At 43.5% G+C, this 23,822-nt stretch overlaps 1 protein-coding gene, 2 long non-coding RNA genes and 1 other non-coding gene across 8 annotated transcripts in view; 2 read left to right on the top strand and 2 right to left on the bottom strand.

Annotated features, from left to right (window-relative positions):
* The first annotated feature begins 390 nt into the window (after positions 1-390).
* LOC143844202 (uncharacterized) lies at positions 391-8,906 on the top strand. 2 transcript variants are annotated; one of them, XR_013233857.1, is made up of 4 exons: positions 391-602; positions 3,560-3,672; positions 4,974-5,053; positions 8,411-8,906. It is a non-coding gene; the product is annotated as an uncharacterized LOC143844202 (long non-coding RNA). The 2 variants fall into 2 exon arrangements; XR_013233856.1 differs by lacking the exon at positions 391-602 and adding an exon at positions 916-962.
* A 5,434-nt stretch (positions 8,907-14,340) lies between these two features.
* On the bottom strand, positions 14,341-22,904 carry CFAP418 (cilia and flagella associated protein 418). Its single transcript, XM_077351852.1, has 6 exons — positions 22,689-22,904; positions 21,018-21,117; positions 19,996-20,066; positions 19,007-19,072; positions 16,938-17,033; positions 14,341-16,203 (listed from the first exon to the last, which is right to left on the bottom strand). Exons 1-6 carry the CDS (start codon positions 22,850-22,852, stop codon positions 16,044-16,046), a joined length of 657 nt encoding a protein of 218 aa, XP_077207967.1. The 5' UTR covers positions 22,853-22,904; the 3' UTR covers positions 14,341-16,043.
* LOC143844570 (uncharacterized) overlaps positions 22,890-23,822 on the top strand; it is a 58,195-nt gene continuing 57,262 nt past the window's right edge. For all 4 annotated transcript variants that reach the window (XR_013234039.1, XR_013234038.1, XR_013234040.1 and 1 more), the window contains exon 1: positions 22,890-23,017. This is a non-coding gene — a long non-coding RNA (uncharacterized LOC143844570). The remainder of the gene's footprint in view (positions 23,018-23,822) is intronic.
* On the bottom strand, positions 23,078-23,159 carry TRNAS-AGA (transfer RNA serine (anticodon AGA)). Its single transcript has one exon. It is a non-coding gene; the product is annotated as a tRNA-Ser (tRNA).

The following is a 23,822-nucleotide window of genomic DNA, read 5'->3' as shown; positions in this document are numbered from 1 at the left end:
TGTGTAGGAAGCCGATGCCAATGTTACTGTCCATAACTACAACCATTTTGTTGCACTGATACCCCATGCAAGGTCCAGCGTTCGTTTGAAAATGGCTAGCACCAATGGGTCGGAATCCCTGCTGCTGGGGAAGAGGTGATGGGTGTCTATGTAGTACTGTCTTTGAGAGTGTTGCCCTCTGGAATAATATTTTGTCGTCTTTAATATTTTCCTTCCACGTTCCCTTTGACAGTAGCACACCCAAATAGCCTCAAAGCACATGTGCCCTTATCCTGCAGTCCCATTTTATGAAACAGTTCATTCAGAAATAAGTCACACCATTCTGTGCAGCAGTGAACAATATGTCCAGCTTCTGCCCTTGTGATCATCACTTCAGTGGGCTTGTGCGGGAATAAAAGTTTGAACTCAAACCTCTCTGGCCTAAGTACATGTTGAACCACACTGCCTCTCAGTCTCATAGGCCACAGGGTTGTGACACAGAGGCAGGCAATGGCAAACCACCTCAAATACCTCTTGCCTAGAAAACCCTGTAAGGTCAGCATGAATCAGCTTTGACTCAATGGCAAAAAAAGGAAAGGAGAAAGATTTATTGAGGGATGTAGGTAAGGAGCTCTTGCATGTGTTTACCTGGCTTAAAGGGAGGGTTCTGTATTGGGAGAATGCAGTCAAATATCATGAAGGTTTTGAAACAGTAAGTTCTGTAAAACTAACTGTATTCTATCCAGGGCATGGTCATAAGATGCTTCTTCTGGCCCATTGAAGTCAAAGTTGTTTTTCTTTGTGGGTTTGAAGCATTTTTGAATGTATGCCACATTCCAGAGAGCCACAGAAGCGCTGCAAAGAAATGTTTAATTCTGACAATGTTTAACCTGATTCACAGACTGGGTTTTCATGGAGCTGTATGAGTGTCAGATTTGTCTGTGTCAGGTCCCACCATTTCCCAGCTGCAAAAAGGAGACGAGGTGAGTGGTTCAGAAGATGTGGGACGGCTGGTTTTCCTGGTTCAGCGTCACTGGGAATTTCTGGATCACGCACAGCCCATGGACCACAGGGGTGACCTGCTATTCTCAGATTTGAATTTTCAAATGAAAAAACAAAATTGAAAAGGAAATCTCCAACAGTTGAGATTGCAACAAAAACACAAGGAGTTATAAGTTTCATTTCCATACAGGTCAGTCAATATGAAAAAGGAAGTAGTACACTAAAACAGAAAGCTCAGCAGTCTGTCAGGGGTGGCCAAAATGTGGGTCTCCATGAGCCAGCAGGGACTTATGATAATTGTAGTCCATGGGTATCTGGAGAGCCACAGTATGCACTCCCCCCCAACCTGGATTATGCCTCTTTCATCAACATAACAAATACTGCTTGGATGTCCAATGGCATCGTCTCTGGTTTGTTGTTGGAAAGTTGCCCCTCTTGATAAGAGAGTTCCAAACAGGGAATGATATTTTATTTTATTTTTTTATATTTATATTTATATACCGCCCTCCCCCAAAGGCTCAGGGCGGTTTACATGGAACAGGAAACAGATACAGATAACATGAGGTAACACATGTGACAACAGCAATAACACTACAACAAGAATAACCCCAACATGATAACAGCAATAATAATATGATAGAACTGCAAAGGAGCCTAAGCTCTACTCTTGCTGGGACCCAGTGGGCTAGGCAGATTAGTGATGGTCGTAATAGGAGGGGGGGGGGCTGAGTGTCAATTGGAATCGATGGTCCGGGTCAACCTCAACCAAATGCCTGGTGGAGGAGCTCCCATTTGCAGGCCCTGTGGAACTGCTTCAGTTCTGTCAGGGCCCTGATCTCTTCTGGGAGCTCGTTCCACCAGGTGGGGGCCAGAATGGAGAAAGCTCTGGCCCTGGTTGAGGTCAAGTGGGCTTCCTTGGGGCCACGGACCACCAGGAGGTTGGAGGAGGTAGAGCGCAAGGCTCTTTGAGGGGTATGGGTAATATGGGTAATATTTCAGGATCATCGATAAAGGCTAACTGAATGAGGAAGGGCTTAAAGTAATTTACGTAGGAACAGCAGCCTGCAGACTCTTTTTGGGTGGTCCCTGGAGAAGCAGGGTTAGAACAGCTAGCCAAACCTCTTAGGCAGATCCTGGCCTGGCCAGGCATGCCAAATGGCTGTGAGATCTCAGTGTGGCTCTCAGACCAAAATGCTCCAGATCTAACTAAGGTCAACCAAGCTAAGGGCAAATCCACAGGTCACCAGTTCCTGGTCTCTGCATTACACATTCTGTCACTACAGTCTGCACAACTGACTGATAGGAATATTAATTGGGCATATAGTCAAAATGAATAAGAACCTACTGAATATGTCAATGTTTGCTTTAGTCTAAACTGACAGTGTAAAAATAATAGTTTAGTGGCTCTGTTTCATGTGGTTTCTCACTTTTCTTGCTGCTTGTTTGTTTTATGCTGTGTTTCTATATTTATAATCACACGAATGTGCCTAAATCCCTAATTTAATCACTCCCCAGTTAAATGATCTGAAGTTCCAGGGTATAACCACGGACTGAGATCTTGAAGAGCGCCTGTCAATCAGAGCTTACGTTGACTGAAACAATGGCCTCATGGAAAGACAGATTCTCATATTTAGCATAGATATTTAAAAAACAAACAGCTAAATTGCATTGTAAAACGCTGCTGAATTTTCAGTACATCTGAATTTTACTCTCAGCTCTCTTTATGCATGACTTGATTCACTTAGCTAAATATGGAGACTATGATTCATTTAATATAGACAATGTTTGATATGTGGTTGTTTAGGAAATCAACAAGCAACTTGGGACAGCACAGAACATCATTTATATTTAGGATCATTTTAGGAATGCCAGGCCACATGGCAACCCCAAGAGAAATTGGGAAATGGGGCCAGGGGCACCAGTGGCATACTAGTGCACTATTTATCACTTCTTGTAAAAAACAGAAATGATGTCATTAAACCATAGAGTTCTTGTAACTGCTAGAGCATCTACCATGTCGCTCCCATTCTTCCTGGAAGTGATGCGAACACAGTGGTGCAATGCTAGCATGCAGTCCTCCGCCCCATTTCCTCCTGCTGCACCTGAGCCATTTGCAGGCAACAAGCCAGGAAGCCTAGCATAGGCCTGGCACAGAAACAATATTGTGTAGTCATTAGAATACCCAACTAGGATTTGGAAAACATGGATTCACGTCTCCACTCAGCCATGAACATGACCTTGAGCAAGTTGTTCTCCTTGTCAGCCTGGCTTATCTTGCAGGCTTGTTGAGAGGATAGAAAGAGCGTGGGAGGAAACACGTCTGGCTCCTTGGAGAAAGGGCAGGCTAAAAATGTCTTAGTTGGAGAAGAACATGGATGATCCTGGGTAGCCCGATATTGTCAGATCTTGGAAACTAAGCAAGGTTGGGTGGGAAGGTGCTCCCAGGCCCAGGGTCACTGTGCAGAGCTAGGCAATGGACAACCTCCTTTGAACAGCTCTTGCCCTGAAAACCCGATGGGGTTGGCTGTGACTTTGCAGCCCTTTCCACCACGGTCAGTAATCCAGCCATTTGTCACAGGTAACGAAGCACAACAAGAATGGGATAGAGACCAGACTGCTTAACAGGAGGTGGCATCAGCAGCATTAATCTTTTAAACCATGAAATTGCAAGTGAAGCCCAGAAAACGAAAGGTCAGTGCTAGAGCTAGTGATGTAATGGAAAACAAAGGGAGGGGTGACATTTGCCTGAAAAAGGCTGCCAGACAGAGAATGGAGGGCTGCTTGTGCACAGCTTGTGGATATATTAATACTTGATCCAGTCTTAGTCTATCAGGAGGAAGGCCAGTGTGGTTTAAAGCAGTGGTCCCCAACCCCTAAACCGGAGACCGGGACTGGTCCGTGGATCAGTGAGTATCGGGCCGTGGCTCCTCCTCATCCTCCTCCCCGGCTGCTGCCTCAGGGGCTGCCCTGCCACTCTGCCGCCGGCTCACCTTTGGTGTTCTCCAGCGGCCGCCATGGCTGGGGCTCCCCTCTGACGTGGCACTACGCAGCTGCTGCTGGCAGAGCCCCCCAGTGGGTGGCGGGAAGTCAAGGGTGTCGGTGGGAAAGCAAGCGGAGCAGGGCTCAGGCGGTGGCAGCAATGTCCCTTGATAAAAGACTACCCCCCCCCCCGGGCCTCAGTAAAATTGTCAAGCATTGACCGGTACCCGGTGATAAAAAGGTCGTGGAGCACTGGTTTAAAGTACTTGAGCTGAGCCTGAAGTGACATGAACTTTGGCAACATTTAACCACAGAGCAAATGACGCCTGTTCTATTTTGACAACAAAATAAAATCAGAGTCCAGGAGCACCTTTAAGACCAACAAAGATTTATTCAAGGCGTGAGCTTTCGAGTGCAAGCACTCTTCCTATCTGATGCTCACGCCTTGAATAAATCTTTGTTGGTCCTAAAGGTGCCACTGGGCTCTGACTTTTGTTGTGCTGCTTCAGACCAACATGGCTACCCAGTTGAATCCCTTCTGTTTTGAATCAAGTATTTTGTCTGGACACCCTGGCCTGGAGCTCATCAGATCTCAAAAACCAAGCAGGGTCAAGAACTTGGTTGGTAGTTTGGTGGGAGAAACCAAAGAAGTCCAGGCTGACTATTCAGAGGGGGGGGGCATGGCATAAACTCAGTTATTCTCTTGCCTTGAAAAACCTATGGGGTCATCCTAAATCAGCTACAATTTGATGACACTTTACACCGCAATTTTGTTGGTTAATGAGCGGAAGTGCGGATGCCAGGTTGAATGGGGACGGGAGGACCATGTAGGTGCTGCCTTGACTTCTTCTGCGAATGGTGGGACATTCTTGATAGAGTGAAAATAATCAGTCTGTGGGAGAGAGTCTGTCACTGATTGCCATGGAGCTACTGGATGGGGCTGATGTGTGCTCCATGACTAGAGGGATTCCTTTGGGTCCGTCATTCCCTGTTTTCTTTTGGTTTTTTGCCAGGTAGAATTCTGACGAGAGCCAATTTGAGGAGAACCCAGTACCTGGCTGTTAAGTATGACTGCAAAGTATAATTACGACTGGTAAACAAGCCGAGTCCTGATTGAAAGGAGTAATTTTGTGCCTTCATTGTGATGCGTCCTCCTCCCTCCCCCGCTTCAACCCTCCTCACCAAACAAAATAACAATTTGTATACAGGATGGGTGGGGTTGGAAGAAACACCCTCACAAACACGAGGTCTCCAGAGCCTGCTCAAAGCACACGGAGTCCACTTTTCACCACTGCTGTCAGCTTGATTCCTGCCCAAATACCTAAATCACAGTGGACTGACTTAATGACAATCATGTGTTTTTACTCCCTCTTTTTAACAGTATATTTGCCTAACTTACTTCGGGTGTATCCAAGTCTAATGTCCTGCATATACAGAACAAAGTCACAGTAACTTGAATCTACTTGCATTTTCTGAGACCAAATTCCATTTCCCTCTGTCAGGAGGAAGATTTTGAAGGAGTAATAATTTTCATGTTTTCCCTCTCAGTCAAGATATGTAACAAGAGCTCTGTAACTGTTGTTCCCAACATGCCTTTTGGCTCTGAAAAACATCCCTGGGGGGAAGTTGTAAAGTGGAGCTGCTGTAATGGGGGAGGGGGTCAAGTCTTCTGGCTGTCTAAAGCTACTGTAGGGGAAAGACACAATATATTCTGGTGAAAAACAATGAGAGAGAGAGAGAGAGAGAGAGAGAGAGAGAGAGAGAGAGAGAGAGAGAGAGAGAGAGAGAGAGAGAGAGAGAGAGAGATCTCCCTGGGGATAGAATTCCAAAATGTCAGCACTAGGACCAAGAAGACCTTTTCTTGGGTTGCCACCTGCCTAATGTCAAATAGTGCACCTGATGCTGGACCTGCTAACATGACTGGAACTATACATGAACATATGAAGAGGCCTTCTATTGAATCAGACCACTGGTTAATCAAGGGTGTAAACTGCATGGAGCTTTTATTCCAATCCCAGGTCGATTCAGTCCCTGCCGTCTACACAGAATGCAATTTCTGTTTGGATTTTGGGCGATTTAAAATTTCTTTCTGCAACAAGTAGGATTGATCCGGAGTGACCCTACCTTTATTGTGCTTTTAACTCTCAATATTTTAAGATTCGGATTGAGAAAGCAGGCTATTTTGAATCTGGGCTCTGCTCTGTGGTAGAGGACCCCTGATTGGCCAAAGCTGCTCATGTGACAAGTTTGCCTTAAAGGAGAAGCCCCTAATTTCTCTCAACTTCTGTTGGTCTTGGATTTTTTTCTCCCTCCTCTGCCTTCTTCGATCCTCTTCCCACCCACCCCCTTCAAGAAAAGAAAGAGGCTGTGCTTGACCCCCCCCCCCGTTCTGAACTACCCTAACCACATGCAGAACACATTTCTGTTTCAATAGGAGGCGGGGGAGACGAAGACCCAAGTTCAAATTGAACTGCATTCAATAGGATTGACAATGGAATAAACAAAGTAAGTGCAGACTCTGCCAAAGTTAGGATTGTCTGCTCACATTGGCAGCAGCTCTCCAAAGTCTTAAGTAGAGGTCCCTCACATCACCTGCTACCTGACCCTTTCTAATAGCTGGAGGGTGAACCAGGGTCCTCCTGCACGCCAAGCCAATTCTCTGCCTTTCACCCGCGTTAGTTCTCTGTGTAGAACAATTGGTTCATATAGGAGAAGGCAGTCATTACAGCAGGTAGGTTCCAAACTAGAGAGGGCTTTAAAGTTTGCTACCAGCACTCTGAATTCCCCCCCCACACACACACACACGCACATAAACACTTTTTATCTTTTTCCTGTCACACAAAGCTCCAGTGGGGAGAAAGGCTCCCAATCTCCTTGGACAGACAGACAGACGGAGACATCTCAACTTACACTTTGATAACTGTCTAATGGTAGATATGCTTAATCAAAGAGTTGATTTCAGTCATATGAAACTTTACAAGTCAGGTAGGCTTCACAGCCCTGATGCCTCTTGTTTTAGAAATTAAGTACTGAGACCCAATTAAACATTCTTCAGGGACCCGCATTTGGCAGTGGCCTTCAAATAATACTTAACTTGTCTCTCTAGTTATATAATTACCAGCACATAAATGGAGAGACTCTGTTTTCCATTGTTCTGCATCGGGAGAATTTTGTGACCTTTTCTTCCCAATGCAGCTGTGAAGCTGAACTTCAGTCTGTTCAAAATCCATTTTGATACATTGCCAAGAGTCTACAATTTGTTAAGCCTCTCTGTAGCAAGAAAAGTATTTGCTGAGGAAAAAAAGTAAGGTAATGATAAAAAAGTAATGAGGTTCCTCTGAAATTTCCCATATCATACTTATTAGGTCTGGAGTACATTAGCTTTGCTCCCTGCCCCCACATAATCAATATATATAGTTATCCATGGATAACTCTGGATAAATCCAGAGACTGGAGCCATGGGCAGACAGGACACATCTTTCTATAAACCTGAGAAAAGCTCCAGATTTGCAGAAAGATCTGAAAAAAACCCACATTAGGGATTAACCTCCACCCCAACCCAAACTCATAGAAGCAGCACCTGTAGCTTTAAGAAATTGCTAGGCAACTACGACTGCATTGCCAGCTTTCAAGCCTTGGTTTCTGTCATAAGACGTTTGAGAAGGACACAGAGCCTTTTCCAGGATCTTTTTGAGGAAAATTGTGGGCTGGAAAGGAAAGAAGGAAGCAAGGAAAGGTGAGGATATGATAAGTATCAAGATCAAGGAAAGACAAAATAGTATGGAGATGCCTTCCCCCAAGCCTTTGTAGAATTCCTTCTATGTAACTGAGCTTTGGATGGCAGCCAGCACTTGTACAAAGTCTTCCCCAAGTAGAAGCTGTCATGGTGAGGGAAGGATGGAGGCCCATAAAAGTAGGTTGACTGGTGGGAGGAAAGGAAAGAGAGAGAAGCAGGAGCAACCCACTTTTCAGACCATCATAGGTCAGGGAGAGATGTCCCTGGCCTCTAACCTATTCTCCCCCCCTTCCTCTCCAATTCTGAAATCAAGGCCAGTCCACATTCTGCAGAATGAAATTTCCTTTGTCAAGTCATCCAAATCAAATAGGTATCATAGCAAAAGGATTTTGTTGAAGTTAATGGGATTTCTGGTAGGATTGTTGGAGAATTCTCTTCTCAGTTACGCTAATGTGAACTAAAACTAATTCCTAAGGGATTATTTTGGATTTATTGCAGTGGTCCAGCTTTTTCTCTCTCACACGCATCTTGCACCCTTGTAACCGTTTGACGATGAAGCAGCCTCTGATAGTGTACCTGAGGGAGAATGGTCCAGCCCACCCTTTCTCCAGTGGCACGGCAATTACAAAAGTATCCCTTTTTAATAGTCAGCTGAAGGGATTATTTAAAACACACTTTAATGCAGGGATGGTCTTCTCATCTCATCATGCACAGGGATTTATGGATGTAACTCTCTGCACATCTGGATTATCACAAATCTCGTCCGTCCATCCCCTGCATGGCACTGAAGCACCATGTGCCTTCATCAGAGAATTGGGACCAACATGGAAATGGAGAAAAGATGCAATACATGTGAAGAAGGATCCTCTTTCCTTTGACTCAAGAGCAGTCCTGCATACTCAGGACACCATTAAAATATTGACTGCATTGGTGTATATGTGTGTGTGTGTGTGTGTGATATAAGTTAACTTGAGTTTAAGTTGAAAAGACAAACCCCACACTCAAATTAAGCATGCTTAAATCCACTGATTAAATCGAATGACCTTTAAGAACAATTTAGCCTGTATTTGGATTGTGGCTGAAGGTACCAATCCCCAAAGTGCTCACAATCTGTCTTGCATGCAGTTGGCTTGCAGATATGGACAGCTCTATGCCCCAGCCTCAGAAGAAGGAAAACATGATGGTCTAGACCAGGGGTAGTCATCCTGTGGTCCTCCAGATGTCCATTGACTACAATTCCCATGAGCCCCTGATAGCATTTGCCAGCAAACACTGTCAGGGGCTCATGCAAATTGTAGTCCATGAACATCTTGAGGACCACAGGTTGACTACCCCTGGTCTAGACTCTAAGTGGACAAGAAACCCCTTGTTTACATGGGAGATTCTTGTGTGCATTGGGAGTCCTGCCTGTGAAAGAGTGATGTATTGCCTTATACAACATTGACAAGATCATACAGTGGAGTTTATTTATCTTTATCCCATCCCCCCCACTGGGAGTTTGATGTCACATACAAAGAAATGCAAAAATTCAGTTTGCAGACAAATAGAAAAATGGCATATCATACAACTCTAACTCTGATGCTAGTCCTGGATTCACTGGGTCAGTTCATTCAGGGCAAGGGATGCAACCCTCCAGGTGGGAGCTGGAGAGCCCCTGGAATTACAGCTCATCTCCAGACTATGGAGATCTATTCCCCTGAAGAAAATGGATGCTTCGGAGGGTGCACTCATGGTGTTACACCCTGCTGAGTTCCCTGTCCTCCCCAGGTTCCATGTTCAAATCTCCAGAAGTTTCTGAACTGAACCTGGATCTGGCAACCCTATTCCTCATCCCCCACTGATTGCCAGTGGGAACTTCATAACCCTATTGAGGGCCATAGATAGGCTTTAGGATTTAGCAATAGGCTAAAAGCCAAATGTCAAGAGCTCAGTTCAGCACAGCTCTCATCCATCTGCCACACATGCTCCCAAGATACCCCTGCCCTGTCCCATTCACTATAAACTGTACTTTCAGTGACTATTTTGGACAGCTTGTTCTGCCTTCACTTTCATTACTTTGGTTTGGTGCTTACAGGAAATCTTTCCAACAGACATGTTTCCCCATTTAAGAATTTGCAGCATACTCTATGACAGCGGTAACCAAATTGTGGCTCTCTAGACGTCCATGGACTACAATTCCCATGAGCCCCTGCCAGCATGGTAATTGTAGTCCATGGACACATGGAGAGCCACAATCTGGCCACTCCTGGTCTATGATGTCCAGTCATTTAGAAGTGCCTGGTAGGTCAATGTGGGGTTTGCTATGTCTGTGGAAATGGACTATTGTCTAGAGTGGTGGTCTTCATTTCAGAGTCCCTGCAAAGGCACTGCTGCTTTTTAGAAGGTTTCGGTGTTGAAGAGTTTTTGGTAGCATTTAAATATGCAAAGGTGTACAGTACAGGCTGATTTAAAGAATAAATATTTGTACTGAGAATAGAACTGACTTTGTAAAGAGAGAGAATGCTGTCCATTCTTCATCTGAAGGTAAACAGGGAGGAAGGGTGCTCAAAGGAGTAGGAGGTTTTGTAGGGTTGTGCCCTTCGGCGTGGTTCGGCCACCTCGGCAATCATCAAAACCCAAAGCGGCGCATAGGAGGCCAGTGCCACGGCGCGGAGAGGAGGGGCGATGGTGACACGCCAGCTGGTGGGTGCATGCAGGCACAGGATGCTGCTGCCACTGCCCCTCCTCTCCGCACCATGGGTGATTGTCCTGCCAAAGCTAACATCTCTCAGTTGCAGTGGGAGAGATCAGTGGTGCCATCCTAAGCAGAGTTACAACCTTCTAAGTCCATCAACCTCAATGGACTTAAAAGGGTATAACTGTAGGATGAAATTGTTAGGCATGCACATAACAATTCCATTGGGGTCTTAAAAATGGTTAGTTATGGCTGGATTCATACTCAGAATTTTTTAAGTGCAGGAGAACTGAACCTTTTACAAACTTAATCTCTCTTTTTTTAAAAAAAAAGCTCTAGCTGCTGTTTTTTTTTTAAGGTATATGCTTCCTTCATTGTAGCATTTTCAACTGCTAAAGCAAGGGTTTGGCTATTTTCTTTCTTTCGTGGCTTATCTATCTGCATCTTAATTGCATGCTGTTAACTTTAATGCCATTATCATTAAAATAATTAGGTCGTAAACTGTAGTTTGGAAGGCTCCCTGTGCTTATCCTGCAGCTTCCTTGCAATATAAAACTAAATATTTCATGGAAGAAAGCATAAAATGCCTCCCTCTGCAGTCATGAAGGCTTAACATGATTGCCACGATCCAGACAAAGTTGAGCTCTCTTAAGTAGTGTGCCTCGCAGTGACCTTGACTGCAGCAGCCCTTTAGGTCTTTTGCCCTTCAAGATCCATCCGTTGGGCAGGGTTTGACTGTGCCTTGTTTCGGTAAAGGCGGGAGACTCTGGTGCCATGTCAGCCAACCCAACTGCAGTGGCTGTACTTGTCATGGCACAACAGCAGCAATTCAAAGGGGTCCCCCCTTTCCCAGTGTGGATAGAAAGGACAGGGTGCTATGTTTTGGGGCAAATGGTTTTAGAAGCGACAAGTGCTCGAACTCCGACTTAATGCAAGTTTCCGTTCTGAAACTGGGGTAAACATATCATTGCAAAGTTGGAGGAAATGTGTTGAAACCTGTGGTTACGTTATCCACTGTCAGTCTTACATGACTCCCATATCTGTAGAAAAAGAAGAAGAGTTGGTTCTTATATGCCACTTTTCTCTACCCGAAGGAGTCTCAAAGCGGCTTACATTCACCTTCCCTTTCCTCTCCCCACAACAGACACTCCTGTGAGGTGGGTAAGGCTGAGGGAGCCCTGATATCACTGCTCGGTCCGAACAGCTTTATCAGTGCTGTGGTGAGCCCAAGGTCACCCAGATGGCTGCATGTGGGGGAGTGCAGAATCGAACCCGGCTTGCCAGATTAGAAGTCCGCACTCCTAACCACTACACCAAACTGGCTCTCTGTAATTGAACAAACAGTAGAATCTGTCTTCCTGTCTGATCCTGCTGCTCAGAAGACACAGCTGACATGGCTCTCTGTGTAACACTGTCACTTGTTAATTCTCCCTTTGAACTTGTTTGAAGAGTTCTGGGTAACTCAAAACCATGTTCCTTGAGGTAAGCCAATACTTGGTAATTAGACAGTCTCTGTAATTTCTGTTCAGTGGGACTTCCCCAACTGCCATAGCTTTGATCATCACCATTTGAGTTTAAATTACACTTCCCTTTTCATTGTGGGCATGGATGAAGAGAGGAACTCATGATTAAAGACACCGTGGATGATGCTAACTGAGATGGATGTACATGTGTAAGACACAAACATAGCAAGAGAATCTTGCTGGGAGTTGGCACAGTCTGTGCCCTTCCCTAATTCCTATCAGATACGGAACAAAACATTGTCAAATCAAAGATCAATTTTAAGGCTAAAAACAAAATTGAGATCAATAAAAGACATGAGCGGAGGGAGGGAGAGTGTGAATGTCTGTGTGTGAGAGAGTTCATGGAATAGTCTTGTGTTACTCAGACTTCAACAAGGAGACAGCCTTTTCTGAGTTACATAGTTCCTTTTATGACCTGTAGAAGGAAAAGTTTTATTCAATGGCCTGTACTGAAAAAAGTCTATGTCAGTGCAAGCCTGCCCTCTGTCGTTTCAAACCAGGAACATCAATTTTACTTAAAAATATTGATGTTATAAACTCTCCGGATGAAAGTAAGATGACTAAGAATCTTCACTTCCTACGCATTTAGAATATCAGACCGAAATATATCATTGAAAATTTGTATTTCAGAAAAGGTGGAACATATTGATATATTACACTTAACCACGCCTCCAAAGGGGGCTCAAAAGAACTTTTACCTGCAGATACAAAACTGTCCAGTGCTGCAGGGCCATTGACTGATCCAGCTGTATTCAGGATGTAGTGAGAAAGCAGGGCTTTTTTGGGGGGGAGGGGTTTTTCTCAACAGTTACTACATCTTGATCCTTTAACTGGCAACCTATGGGGTTGACTAGGGGCCTTCTCTGTCATCTGACCCACACTGTGAACATATTTTGAACCATTTTCCCCCATGCCATTTCAACAACCACAAGTTAAATCCAAAAGCCGATGAGTACTGGAAACAAGAACGATAATATTTGTCTGAAACCACCTTGGCATAAACCATGCTGCTTATGGTCATATGTTCTTTTCTCCATAATGGGAGGCTGGAAGAGGTAGTGGAAGGCTAAACAGAGTCTTTTATAAAAATAAGATTGCTGTGCAAAATGGCGGGAGAACAACCAATCAACACACAGTGCAGCAGTCCTGGAAATCTACCATTCTGCAACCTTTTTTTGGGGGGGAGGGGACAGTCCTTCTGCAATTGGAACAGAATAACCAAGTCTTTCATTCAGATTATGTTGATCGACAGCTTGGCCAACAGGTGGCTCAGAACCAAGTAATCAACCATGCCCATGTTTACAACCTACAGTTTTCATTAATATTAATGAAATATTACCAAGATCATGAGAAATCTGCTGTTCTAGATTAACAATGCAGAACGGATATAGCACCCATAAAGTGTTCCAAATACTTCACATATCTCATCTTTGGGGATTTGTTGTACTTTTATAAGTTGGTTCTTGAGCCACGGGAAAATACAAGTCACAACTATATTAATAACTAGCCCTGTTAACCAGGCCAGTATTATTACCCCATAATGCCGGCAGTGAGTTTGTGTGTGTATATTTGGGGGGGGGGGGGCAGAGAAGATTGAATTTCATCAATTGAGTTTATTGCTGAAAGGATTTCCTAGCTGTTACAGAGCTGCTGCTGCTCTAGCCCAGAACCACAGTGTAAGAGGGAGAGAGGATTTAACCTTTTTCTCCATACTGTTTTCCTGGGATGCCTTTCCCAGAAGCCATGGGGAACACATAAAGACACCTGTAAGTCCCTTCTCTTGGCAAATAGCAGCTCCTAGGAGAAAGGACTGTGGAGTCAGCAAAAAAGTGGAGGAGCGGAAGTGTTAACCTCCTTGCTTGTGGCCTCAGTTCAGACGGGGCTTTCCCGTGACTTGTTATTAAGGAAAGGAAAAAAGGGCAGATCTGATACTATATCCCGCCATATATTACCTCACTTAATCTCAGTAATCTCAAACTAGACCACTTTTTAAAATTTCATTTATGAAGACTTCTAATCTGGCATAGCAGGTTTGAATCCGCTCTCGTCCACATGCTACCAGCTGGGTGACCTTGGGCTTGCCACAGCACTGATAAAGCTGTCCTGACCGAGCAGTGATATCAGGGCTCTCTCAGCTCACCCACCTCACAGGGTGTCTGTTGTGGGGAGAGGAAAGGGAAGGTGAGCTGCTTTGAGACTCCTTCGGGTAGAGAAAAGCGGCGTATGAGATCCTCTTCCTCTTCCCCCCTCCTTCACTTCTTCCATCTGTGGTTTTAACCTGAGTGCTTTTAAAATGTATAAGCCACTGTGGGAGTAATCCTAAGCAGGTCTACTCAGAAGTGAGTCCCATGTTATTCAGTGATGCTAATGATCAGGAAGATATGTTTTGGATTATAGCCTTAAGAAAAGTACAATATAAGTGTTAAAAAAATCCATTTGCTCACATCTGCAAGAATATAGCTTTTATTGATTGTAATACTACAGAGAAACAGAAAAGAGTGGATGTTTATTCAATACAACTTTTAGATTTCAATTTGACATGTATTTGAAGCATGCTTATTGCAGATTACTTACTCTCTGATTCTAAACAGATGATACAAAAAGCAAATCAAATAAAACGGAACTTACTTTCAGGTAACTACCTCATGATGTAATTATTGTTTTCTTAGTCTGCTGTTGATTCAGTCATACTGACTGTTCTGCTAACACCAGCACTTTCCCCTCTGTACAAGCAGAAGAAACACATGGAACCGAACCCAGTTTGTGATTCACCTTCTATATTTGTCTCAACAGAAACAAACCATGACACATTTTCTGAAGCTTCCGGTGCTACCAAAACACAAAACACTGAGAAATAGCAGGGCATTACATGAACAGATTTACAAAATTATATATAAACAAGGACTACATTCAGAAAAAGCCCCTCCTGATTCGATATACCACAGCTGCAACAACAGTGTTTTTAAAACTAGAACCTGAAGAGGGGTGTGTGTGTGTGTGTGAAAGAGGTCAAGGCTACCTTATTTCTGTTAGTATTTTGATACGAAGCCAGAGGTAGTCAAACTGCGGCCTTCCAGATGTCCATGGACTACAATTCCCATGAGAATTGTAGTCCATGGACATCTGGAGGGCCACAGTTTGACTACCTCTGGTGTAAACAGATAATGTGAACATGATGATCATTTTATCTTGAGCTCACTCATAACCATTGTTGGATGATAATGGTCTCATTAGCTTAGAGGTTGAGCAGAGATGGGTAAAGGAAGGCATAGCCTCTCTGCTCCCCTTTCAATCAAGTGCCCACTTCCCACCGTCCACAAATAAATAGATTTGATGCAAAAACCAACCAAACAAAAAAAACCCAAACAAAAACCCTTTGAGTCCTTGTGACTCAGTGTGCAAGGCATGGTGGAAAGCACCACCAAATAGTGGCCCAGCTCAATACTGTGCATGCATTTACTCAGAGGTAAATACCACTGTGTTAGCTCCCAGGTTCATGAGGATAAGCGTGGCTGAAGGATGTTGAACTTTTTCCTCACAAGACTAGAGTAATACTGACAGTTGCTCTTGCTCAGACTGCAAGCTTCAAGATCCCACACTATTTCATTGCTGTTGATACAGCCACAAAATGTTATTTCGATACATGTCTTCCAGAAGGAACCAGAGATAAGGTTTTATTATCTTCTCCTAAGGCCAGCAGAGCCTTCTTAGGAATATACCAAGTGCCTAAACGTTTAGTGTTTCAGATGCACACATCAGAAGATCACTCTGTGGGGAGAAAAGAGTGTTCCAGCCAAAGGAACAGCTTGGACAGGTTTCTCTTCATGCACCCTCCGCTTCTGAAATGCTTTCTAGGCCCCAGGCCTCCATTCCCTCTTGTACTGGTAACAGTGAAGGAATCTGATGAGTCTAACCATTCCTAACAGTCATGTCCATCCAGTTCTCTAGGGTACAGGCTGCTGAGGTTCTGAATGACCATCCCACCCAATTTAGCTAGTTCACAAGGGACCTGCAGACCAGTAAAAGTACTCAGGTTATTCTTGGGATAATGAAATTCATTCAGTGCACACAACATGGGCCTGTTTTATCGTCCATGAATGCCGAAGGTGGTCTTCATGCAGAAATGGCTGCTTGAACTGGCAGGGCGATGTCACTCTGTGTGTTTACTGCAAACCCAATGGAGCTGTCTGTCCATACTGAGGTCCGTTAGTTCATCTATAGATCTCCAGTTGCACTGGCAAGCATAGGCCCGTGTTCCTTTCTTCTTGACCATCTTTGTCCTCAACTTGCTGAATTCAGGCATGTTATTCCTATCAAGCAAGAACAATCTGTTTTAAATATCTGTGTGGGGTGGTGGTCAGGGAAGTTAAAATATAATGGATGTTCATAGGATAAGGTAAACTCTGGCATTTCACAAAAACGGTTCTCATTCTATGTCAAAATGTATTCATTTTTTTTGGGGGGGGAAGGAATCTATGGCACCTTTCTCCCAATGCAGGATCCAAAAGGGTTTATTATCAGTCAATATAACAATACAACAATATTCATTCAAAACCCTTTAGAATTCCAATATAAAAAACCCTGAAGAGTAGCTAAAAACCATTAGACCTCAAGCAGGGCAGGCAGCAACAGGAAAAGAGAAGAAAATCTACATAGAAAAGATCAGGCAAACAAAACTGGCTTACCCAGTACAGGTACAGGATATCACATAGGCAACAGCTCTTTAGTAAAGGGGTCACTTCTTCAATTGGGGTACAATTGTACTATACTGGTGATATTATATGATGTTATATTAAGACTATAATCGCAACCACTGAAGAAGCACTAGAAAGCGGGATTGAATACCCGGGACCCTGTTCTGGTTGCAAAATTATTCAGGATTGTATTTAATAAATTTCAAGAAGACACAACATTTTTGCCTTGTGGTTTCATTTGCTTTGGGTGTTTCTTCATATGGACTGAAATTATTAGAAGACGTAAAGAAAAAAAAAGTCAATGTGCCTACCAGTACACTGACAGTATGAACACACTCTCAATTGCATACCTGAAGAAGAGATAATCACATGACTTATCCCACTGATAGTCATCACTGTGCAAAACACGGAAGTCACATGCAGTACAACGTAGTCGATCACAAGTTCTGTCCAAAGGAAGACGGGACCAATGTCATTGAGTTTCTAAAATACAACAGCTGGTTTTAAACAGATGGACACTTCTACTGGCGGTGGGCAGATGGGTGGGACGTTATTTGCACCAATTCTCCCATCCCACTCCAATTACTTACATCAAGGGTAGTCAAACTGCGGCCCTCCAGATGTTCATGGACTACAATTACTATGAGCCCCTGCCAGCGTTTGCTGGCAGGGGCTCGGGAATTGTAGTGCATGGGCATTTGGAGGACCACAGATTGACTACCCCTGCCTTACATGATGATCCCTCCAGGGGATACATTTTGTGGGTTATGGTGGAAGGGGGAGGCAAGACAAGTTTCATTATCTGCTTGTGATACTGCTTGGATACAAACCAGCAACAGAAATATTGTGACATTATGAAATATTTAAATCACTGAAATGTTCCAAGGCAATCCTAAACAGAATTTCAGCCATCTAAATACATAGCAATATATAGCTTGAGAAGGGTGTAACTCTGTAAATGTCTCCCCCTGATTAAATGATCACGAGAGTTCTAAAAGCTTTGAACAATTTTTATAAGAAAGCAAGTGCTGTCTTAGAAGAGACACCCCCTCTCTTTTCTCACACATTGAAGAATATGCATCTTTATTTTGTTTTTTTATGTGTAATGCCAATAAAGGTATGATTGATTGATTGTAGAATATGCATTTTCTAGAATGGTGCCTCTTTATGCACATGCATGTTATGTGCAAAAACAAAGGAAACCAATATGAAACATCAATAAATATGCATGTTACCCATATTATTCCGTAGGGTGGATTCTTTTTTTTTTGAGCTAATGAAGAAAGTATCAGAAAAATTACAGTTAAATATTATTATATTAAATTATTGCTAGTATATTAGCCATCCAACAGATCTTCAGAATGAATTATTATTACAAAATATAGATTCAAGTGGGTTAGCCGTGTTGGTCTGAAGCAGCAGAACAAATTAAAGGTGTCCAGTGGCACCTTTAAGACCAACAAAGTTTTATTCAAGGTATTAGCTTTTGTGTGCATGTACTTCCTCAGATACAATGTCATGGAATGGAAGTAACCAGTTCATACTTATAGGCGAAGTGTGAGGGCAAATTAACATACAACATAATGAAAATGGTTAACAGATGCCAAAGATAAATGGGGAAAAAACAGCCATCTGGATTTGTTTGTATTCCCTTGAGATTGAATTGCATGGGAACCATCTTGGGTTCAACAAATGGTTAAGAGCAGGGGTAGTCAACCTGCGGTCCCCCAGATGTCCATGGACTACAATTCCCATGAGCCCCTGCCAGCAACCGCTAGTGGGGGCTCATGGGAATTGTAGTCCATGGACATCTGGAGGACCGCAGGTTGACTACCCCTGGTTAAGAGAATAATGGGCAACTAGATAATCAATTGCTGACAGCAGTTAGCTGAGACCTTGCTCTTCTGCCCTCCACCTCTCCTCTGGAAGCATCTTGAGCATCTTCTTCTTTGAAGTAGAGCATTTGGCTGTCTCAATTTGCAGATCAGATAAAAGCATATATATATATACCATTCCAAACTACATTGCATTATATTAGTCAAAGATTTCAAAGTATGATGGCCTACATCATTTTTCTGCTGTGGCTGCCACAGGCTGAAATGACTTTCAGTGCCTTCCTAGTTGAGTCACACCTGGATCAGATCTGGCCAGTTTTTTCACTCACCCAATTCACCTCCTTATTACAGCCCTCCTCAGTTTAGTCCATGCAGGTCATACCATCTTCAGTATAGCCTTTTTGATAGCCATAGGTTTTACCAGTGGAAAAGCTTGTTGGATAAATCCCCTTGACTTTGGTAGGCTTGGATGGGTGTAACTATGCTGAGATTGGCACTTTGTGGAAAGTGACTTTGGCTGAATAGTTTGAGAGCATGTAGTTCTAATAATGTACTCGTTAGAATTTTAAAAATCCAAAACTTACCTCTGTGAAATATTGGTCCCGATACCATACGGTGCAGTGCTTCCTCCAAGGTATACTGGGCAACATCTATGAGAATTAAAATGGAAAATGTAAGTAATATTGAAGATGAAATAAAAACACAAATATTATCATCATTGACACAGAACATCCCAGATTGAGCTGTCCTCCATAAACTCTCCTTCTGAATGCTAGATGAGGTTCTACAGGTCAAAGCAACGATGGCAAATGGTAATGGCAAGTTATGATTTAAGACTACTGATCAATGTAATGTTTTAATTGTGTATTATTCTTTTAACTGTTTGTGGAACTACTGTAAATTATGTTGTGAACTGCACTGAGCCAGCTGCACTGAGCCAGCCAGGAGGGGCAGTCATAGAAATCTTAAGTATAAACAAATAAACCCCGCGCAGAGTTACTCCTAAACTCATTAATGTCTACAGACTTACGTGGGTATAAGGACAGTTAGGACTGCACTGCTAACTTTATCAGGTTTGCTTATTCTAGCGAGCATGTACACTTTCTCAACAAATCTATTGTTTTCAGGAGAACTGTAAAGCATAGCAATTCAGAATCAACCATTGTATTATTATGTGTGCAACCCACACCTTGGAAGCAAATATAAATGAAGAATCTGCAATGTTTTGACCCACTAACACAGGATATAAAATAGCCCACAATACTTTAATGTTCCTCAATTCCCTTGTATCCCATGATTTTTTTTTGGGGGGGGCAGTATTATGGGCTTCTGGGGGTCAAGAAAAGCTGTATTTTACTGGTAGAAATCCTTGTGCCTATGGAACTGCCAGTCTACATTCAACACACTAGTTCCATGTTTTCAAAATTCATAAAATCCTGCACCCTAAGTAATAAAGCTGAGTTTCCTAAAAGCTTAACTAGTTTTATTGTCTGGCAATACAGCTGATATAGAAGTATAGTAATACTGAAATTATGCATCAGAGTATTTATTCACAAGTGTGAGCTTTACTTACCTCTTACCTTGAGCCTGAGTGGAGGCAATATTAGTTTCAGCTGCGAGGGTGGGACATTTAGATATACATTTCTAAGAAAGAGAGGAGAGGACAGGACTGATCATGTTAACTGGTACTGTCTTGCACCTAATCTTTTTGTTGCTTTTAAAAAAACAAAGGCTGTAAACCTACTCCAGTAAGAAGCAGGCAAAGGGCAGACAATTAACAACTGTATGTTGGTCTCCAAACTTTCCTGTTTCAACAGCCATCTGCAGGTTAGGTCCACGGAATGTAATCAGTTCAATACAGAAGTGAGTGGGAGGTCTTTGGACTTTGATAAAGGGGCAGCAGCATATACACCAAGGGACTGTATATGCAGAACTGTGATTGCAATGCATAAAGAAGCGTATGAACTCTGGGCTCCTAGATGCAGTGAACAGCTCTAGAAAATGTAGTGCTCCCCTATCCTCCTTCCAGGGCTGATTAACTACTCTGGAAGTAAAGATGAAGTTGTCAGAGGTTTTGTTCTATGATCCCTATTTTACCCAGATCCTACTTGATCTAATCTATTTTCACTAGCAGCCATCAGCAGAGGATCTATTTCTAGACAGCTAGTGGTTGTCAGGAGTGCTGAATCAATGCGCTGGATGTTCACTCTGGAATTACCCCTGTATTTCAGTTGTCTCTTTCGAAGCTATGCAAATACATACAGGGGGAAGGAAAATGTGAGTATAAACTGGCCCAACTAAAACATTTTTAAATTCATTTATGAAGTTTGTTGGGAAGCAATCAAAATTGACCACCACATTCAGCAGAAGCTTCTTTGCCTATTTTTCTTTAATTTGCCACATTGTCTCAAGGCAAACAAAAGACTACCAGCACCTATTATTATTGCAGTGCCCACAATCAATCTGAATTCCCAGTTTTTCAAACTCTTGACTCTCACAAGTTTCCTTTACCAGGGTTTTTTGTTGGTTTGTTTTTGTTTTTAATAGCTCTGAATGACCTCCCATGCCCCCCACCATTCTCTCAGTTTTACCTACCACAGGACTTTGGACAAAGTTCTTTCCATCCATTATATCTTTAATTATTTCATCCAAGTCTTCTTCTTCATTACTATGTTTTGTTGATATTTTGGAAAATCTGCAAGAAAATTGCAAAGAAACACTGTTGTTAAACTTCTGAAAAGTAATGGGGAAAACAGGATGGGTGAGACAGGAATACAATGATCTCAGTAACGATAGTGGGTGGAGTTGAGTCTTTTAGAGTTGAACAACCTGCAGGAATCATAGGGACAAAACCCTATAGAAATATATGGTAGTTTTGGACTGTAGAAATTCCAGTGACTAAGGGAGGGCAGGAAGTGCAGCCAGAAGGCTAGAGACCACTGATCAATTTGCACTTTCTGTGGCAGGATGAGCCTGCAGCTTGGGTGCTGCTTGACTTGTGGCAGGAAATAGACACATGCTGAGGATCTGCAACCAATAGCAACTCCTTGGTGTGTGTCCATCATGCACCCCCTATGTTACCTGTTTCCTGCTCAAATATTATAGCATTGATTGAGATACAGAAGAACTCCCAGTAAAGCAAGATGTCAGTTTGTGATGGGGAATGCAGTTTATTAAAAAGTGATTTCAAGGTCTATAGTTGGATGTGTGGGTAGGTATGTGAAGCAGAAGAGTTGGTTTTTATACTCAGCATTTCACTTCCCGAAGGGGTCTCAAAGAAGCTTACAGTTTCCTCTCCCCACAATAGAGGGAGGTGAGGTGGGGCTGAGAGAGCTTTAAATGGGAGATGTCATGGACTGAACCCGGGACCTTCTCCCGCCAAGCAGATGCTCTGCCACTGAGCCACAGTTCTAAACTTGACAGGTGCTCTCCACAAAACACTACATTTGGAAGTCACTGCAGAATCGGGCTTATACCAGAGAATATTCCATTTGTGCAGCTGCCATGCTGTATCCGTGGGTTTAAGGCCTCCTTGAGCACCTTTTAGCCTGTTGGGTCATAGACACTATTTTCATTGTTGCTGAAAAGCATGTTAAAAATGAGACTAATAAATGGATCAGGTGAGGCATGTTCTCTCTCCCTTAGATGCTTGAAGTACTAAAAAATAAAGAGCAACATAATTTGTGGGGAAAGCCAGATGATGGAGGCAATTTAGGGGAGAGCACACATGACTGACAGAAGCAGGTGAATGAAGTGCACTTGCAACAAGTTGCACCAGTACAAGTTGCAACCCATCAGGCGGGAATTCCAGCAGCAATGGGGTGGTGAGTGCCAGAAGACAGGGAATGAAGCACCCACCGAGATCCCAAAGATGAGACTTCTAGGCAGCCCTGGTTCCTGTTTGAAGGCTGCCTTCTGTGTGAGGAAACATAGCAGGGCTCTTCCCTAAACTCAGCAGCATCCTTTCCTTTTCTTGCTTTGCTTAACACCCACACTGTTTAAAGGATTTTGGCCAGCTTGTGGATATAAAAATAATAATAATAATGAGTATCTGCATTTTTTTGCAGCTAAACATCTCGCTTTCCTCTCTGGGTCTCCACTGGGAAGAAAGGCTGAAGATAATGAAGGAAATAAATTAAATTGCAAGCATCGCCCCTCATGTTCCCATATGGGAACCGGAAGTGTGGTACGATCCGCGATCTCTTTGCGGTCACTATCAGCGAGGGGAGGGGGGAGGAGAAAGGAATGGGCATGCGCAGTGCTCACCTGGCCCTCTCTCCAGACGAGGCCGCCTTAGTGGGCTCTTCCTCCTCCCTCGGGCGGTTCTTTGTCTCTCCCTGAGTTCGGACCCCGTCGGGGCAACCCGGCTTGGACAGGCGGCAAAACTTGCTCTCCACCTCGTCCAGCAGCTCGTCTAGGTCGTCCGCCATCTTAGCTCGTCTATCGCAGCCTCCCGTTGCCAAGGAGACGGCGGGGAGGGGGGGAGAGGCCGGGCAATGACAGACTGACCACGCCCCTTCCTTCCGCTCTCGTCGCTGGCGGACCCAAGCCGGTTAATAAATAAAGAGGCCCAGAGGAGAACGATGTCAACTAAGGTACAGGCTGGTTGAATGCGGTAAACTAAAATAAGGGGGAAAAGAAAAAAAAAAGAAATCCGTAGTCGGCAGGATTCGAACCTGCGCGGGGAGACCCCAATGGATTTCTAGTCCATCGCCTTAACCACTCGGCCACGACTACAGAACGTTTAGAATGGTGTTCATATGGCAGCTGAATTTACTTAATCTATATGCTCCTTGCACAGAACAACTGCTCATAGTCTCTACTGGAGAGAGGTTTTAAGTGTTGAAAGATTTTTTTAAAGGCGGGCACATCTAGAATTAGCACCCATAGAAGGATCTGCTTAGTTCTCTTTAAAGAAACTTTCCCAAAGAGCAATAGTGGATTTTTAAAAATATATATTTTTTTGGTAAAAAGCCATGCACACTTTTCTAGTTTTAGCTCCTGAATCGCATACATCTTGTCCCTGTTTTATTTCTGAAAACGGGGTTTCGAGAGGGTTTTGTTACCCGCAGAAAACCGGCTTGCAACTCCGGCCGCCGCGTTTCGCCGCCCGTCTTTTTGCACGTGTGTCGGGCAATCCTATGCAGGCTCACCCGGAAGAAGATTTCATGGGATTTTTCCTCGTAAGCATCCATAAAAGCAACTTTAAATCGATTTTTATGGAGGGTAGATTTGACATGCATTCTCTGTTTACTGCGATGGAGAAAACATAAGACGACTTGGTGCCTTTAGGGCAGGGGTGGTCAAGCTGTGGCTCTCCCGATGTCCATGGACTACAATTCCCATGAGCCAACTGAGCCAACTGGAATTGTAGTCCTTGGGCATAGGGAAAGTCACAGT

This window comes from Paroedura picta, chromosome 9 (genome assembly GCF_049243985.1).
Source record: "Paroedura picta isolate Pp20150507F chromosome 9, Ppicta_v3.0, whole genome shotgun sequence".
NCBI classification, from domain to species: domain Eukaryota; kingdom Metazoa; phylum Chordata; class Lepidosauria; order Squamata; family Gekkonidae; genus Paroedura; species Paroedura picta.
The sequence above is the reverse complement of the archived record's forward strand: the minus strand, read 5'-3'. Positions and strand labels throughout refer to the sequence as shown.

Bases quoted from the DNA above. Each gene is read 5' to 3' on its own strand.
- CFAP418 (XM_077351852.1), bottom strand. From the start codon at position 22,852: ATGGCGGACGACCTAGACGAGCTGCTGGACGAGGTGGAGAGCAAGTTT. The intron at 20,067-21,017 runs GTAGGTAAAACT...TCTCTTTCTTAG, and splicing joins ACTTTGTCCAAAGTCCTGTG to AAATGTATATCTAAATGTCC. The intron at 17,034-19,006 runs GTAAGTTTTGGA...TCCTTTGGACAG, and splicing joins GGGACCAATATTTCACAGAG to AACTTGTGATCGACTACGTT.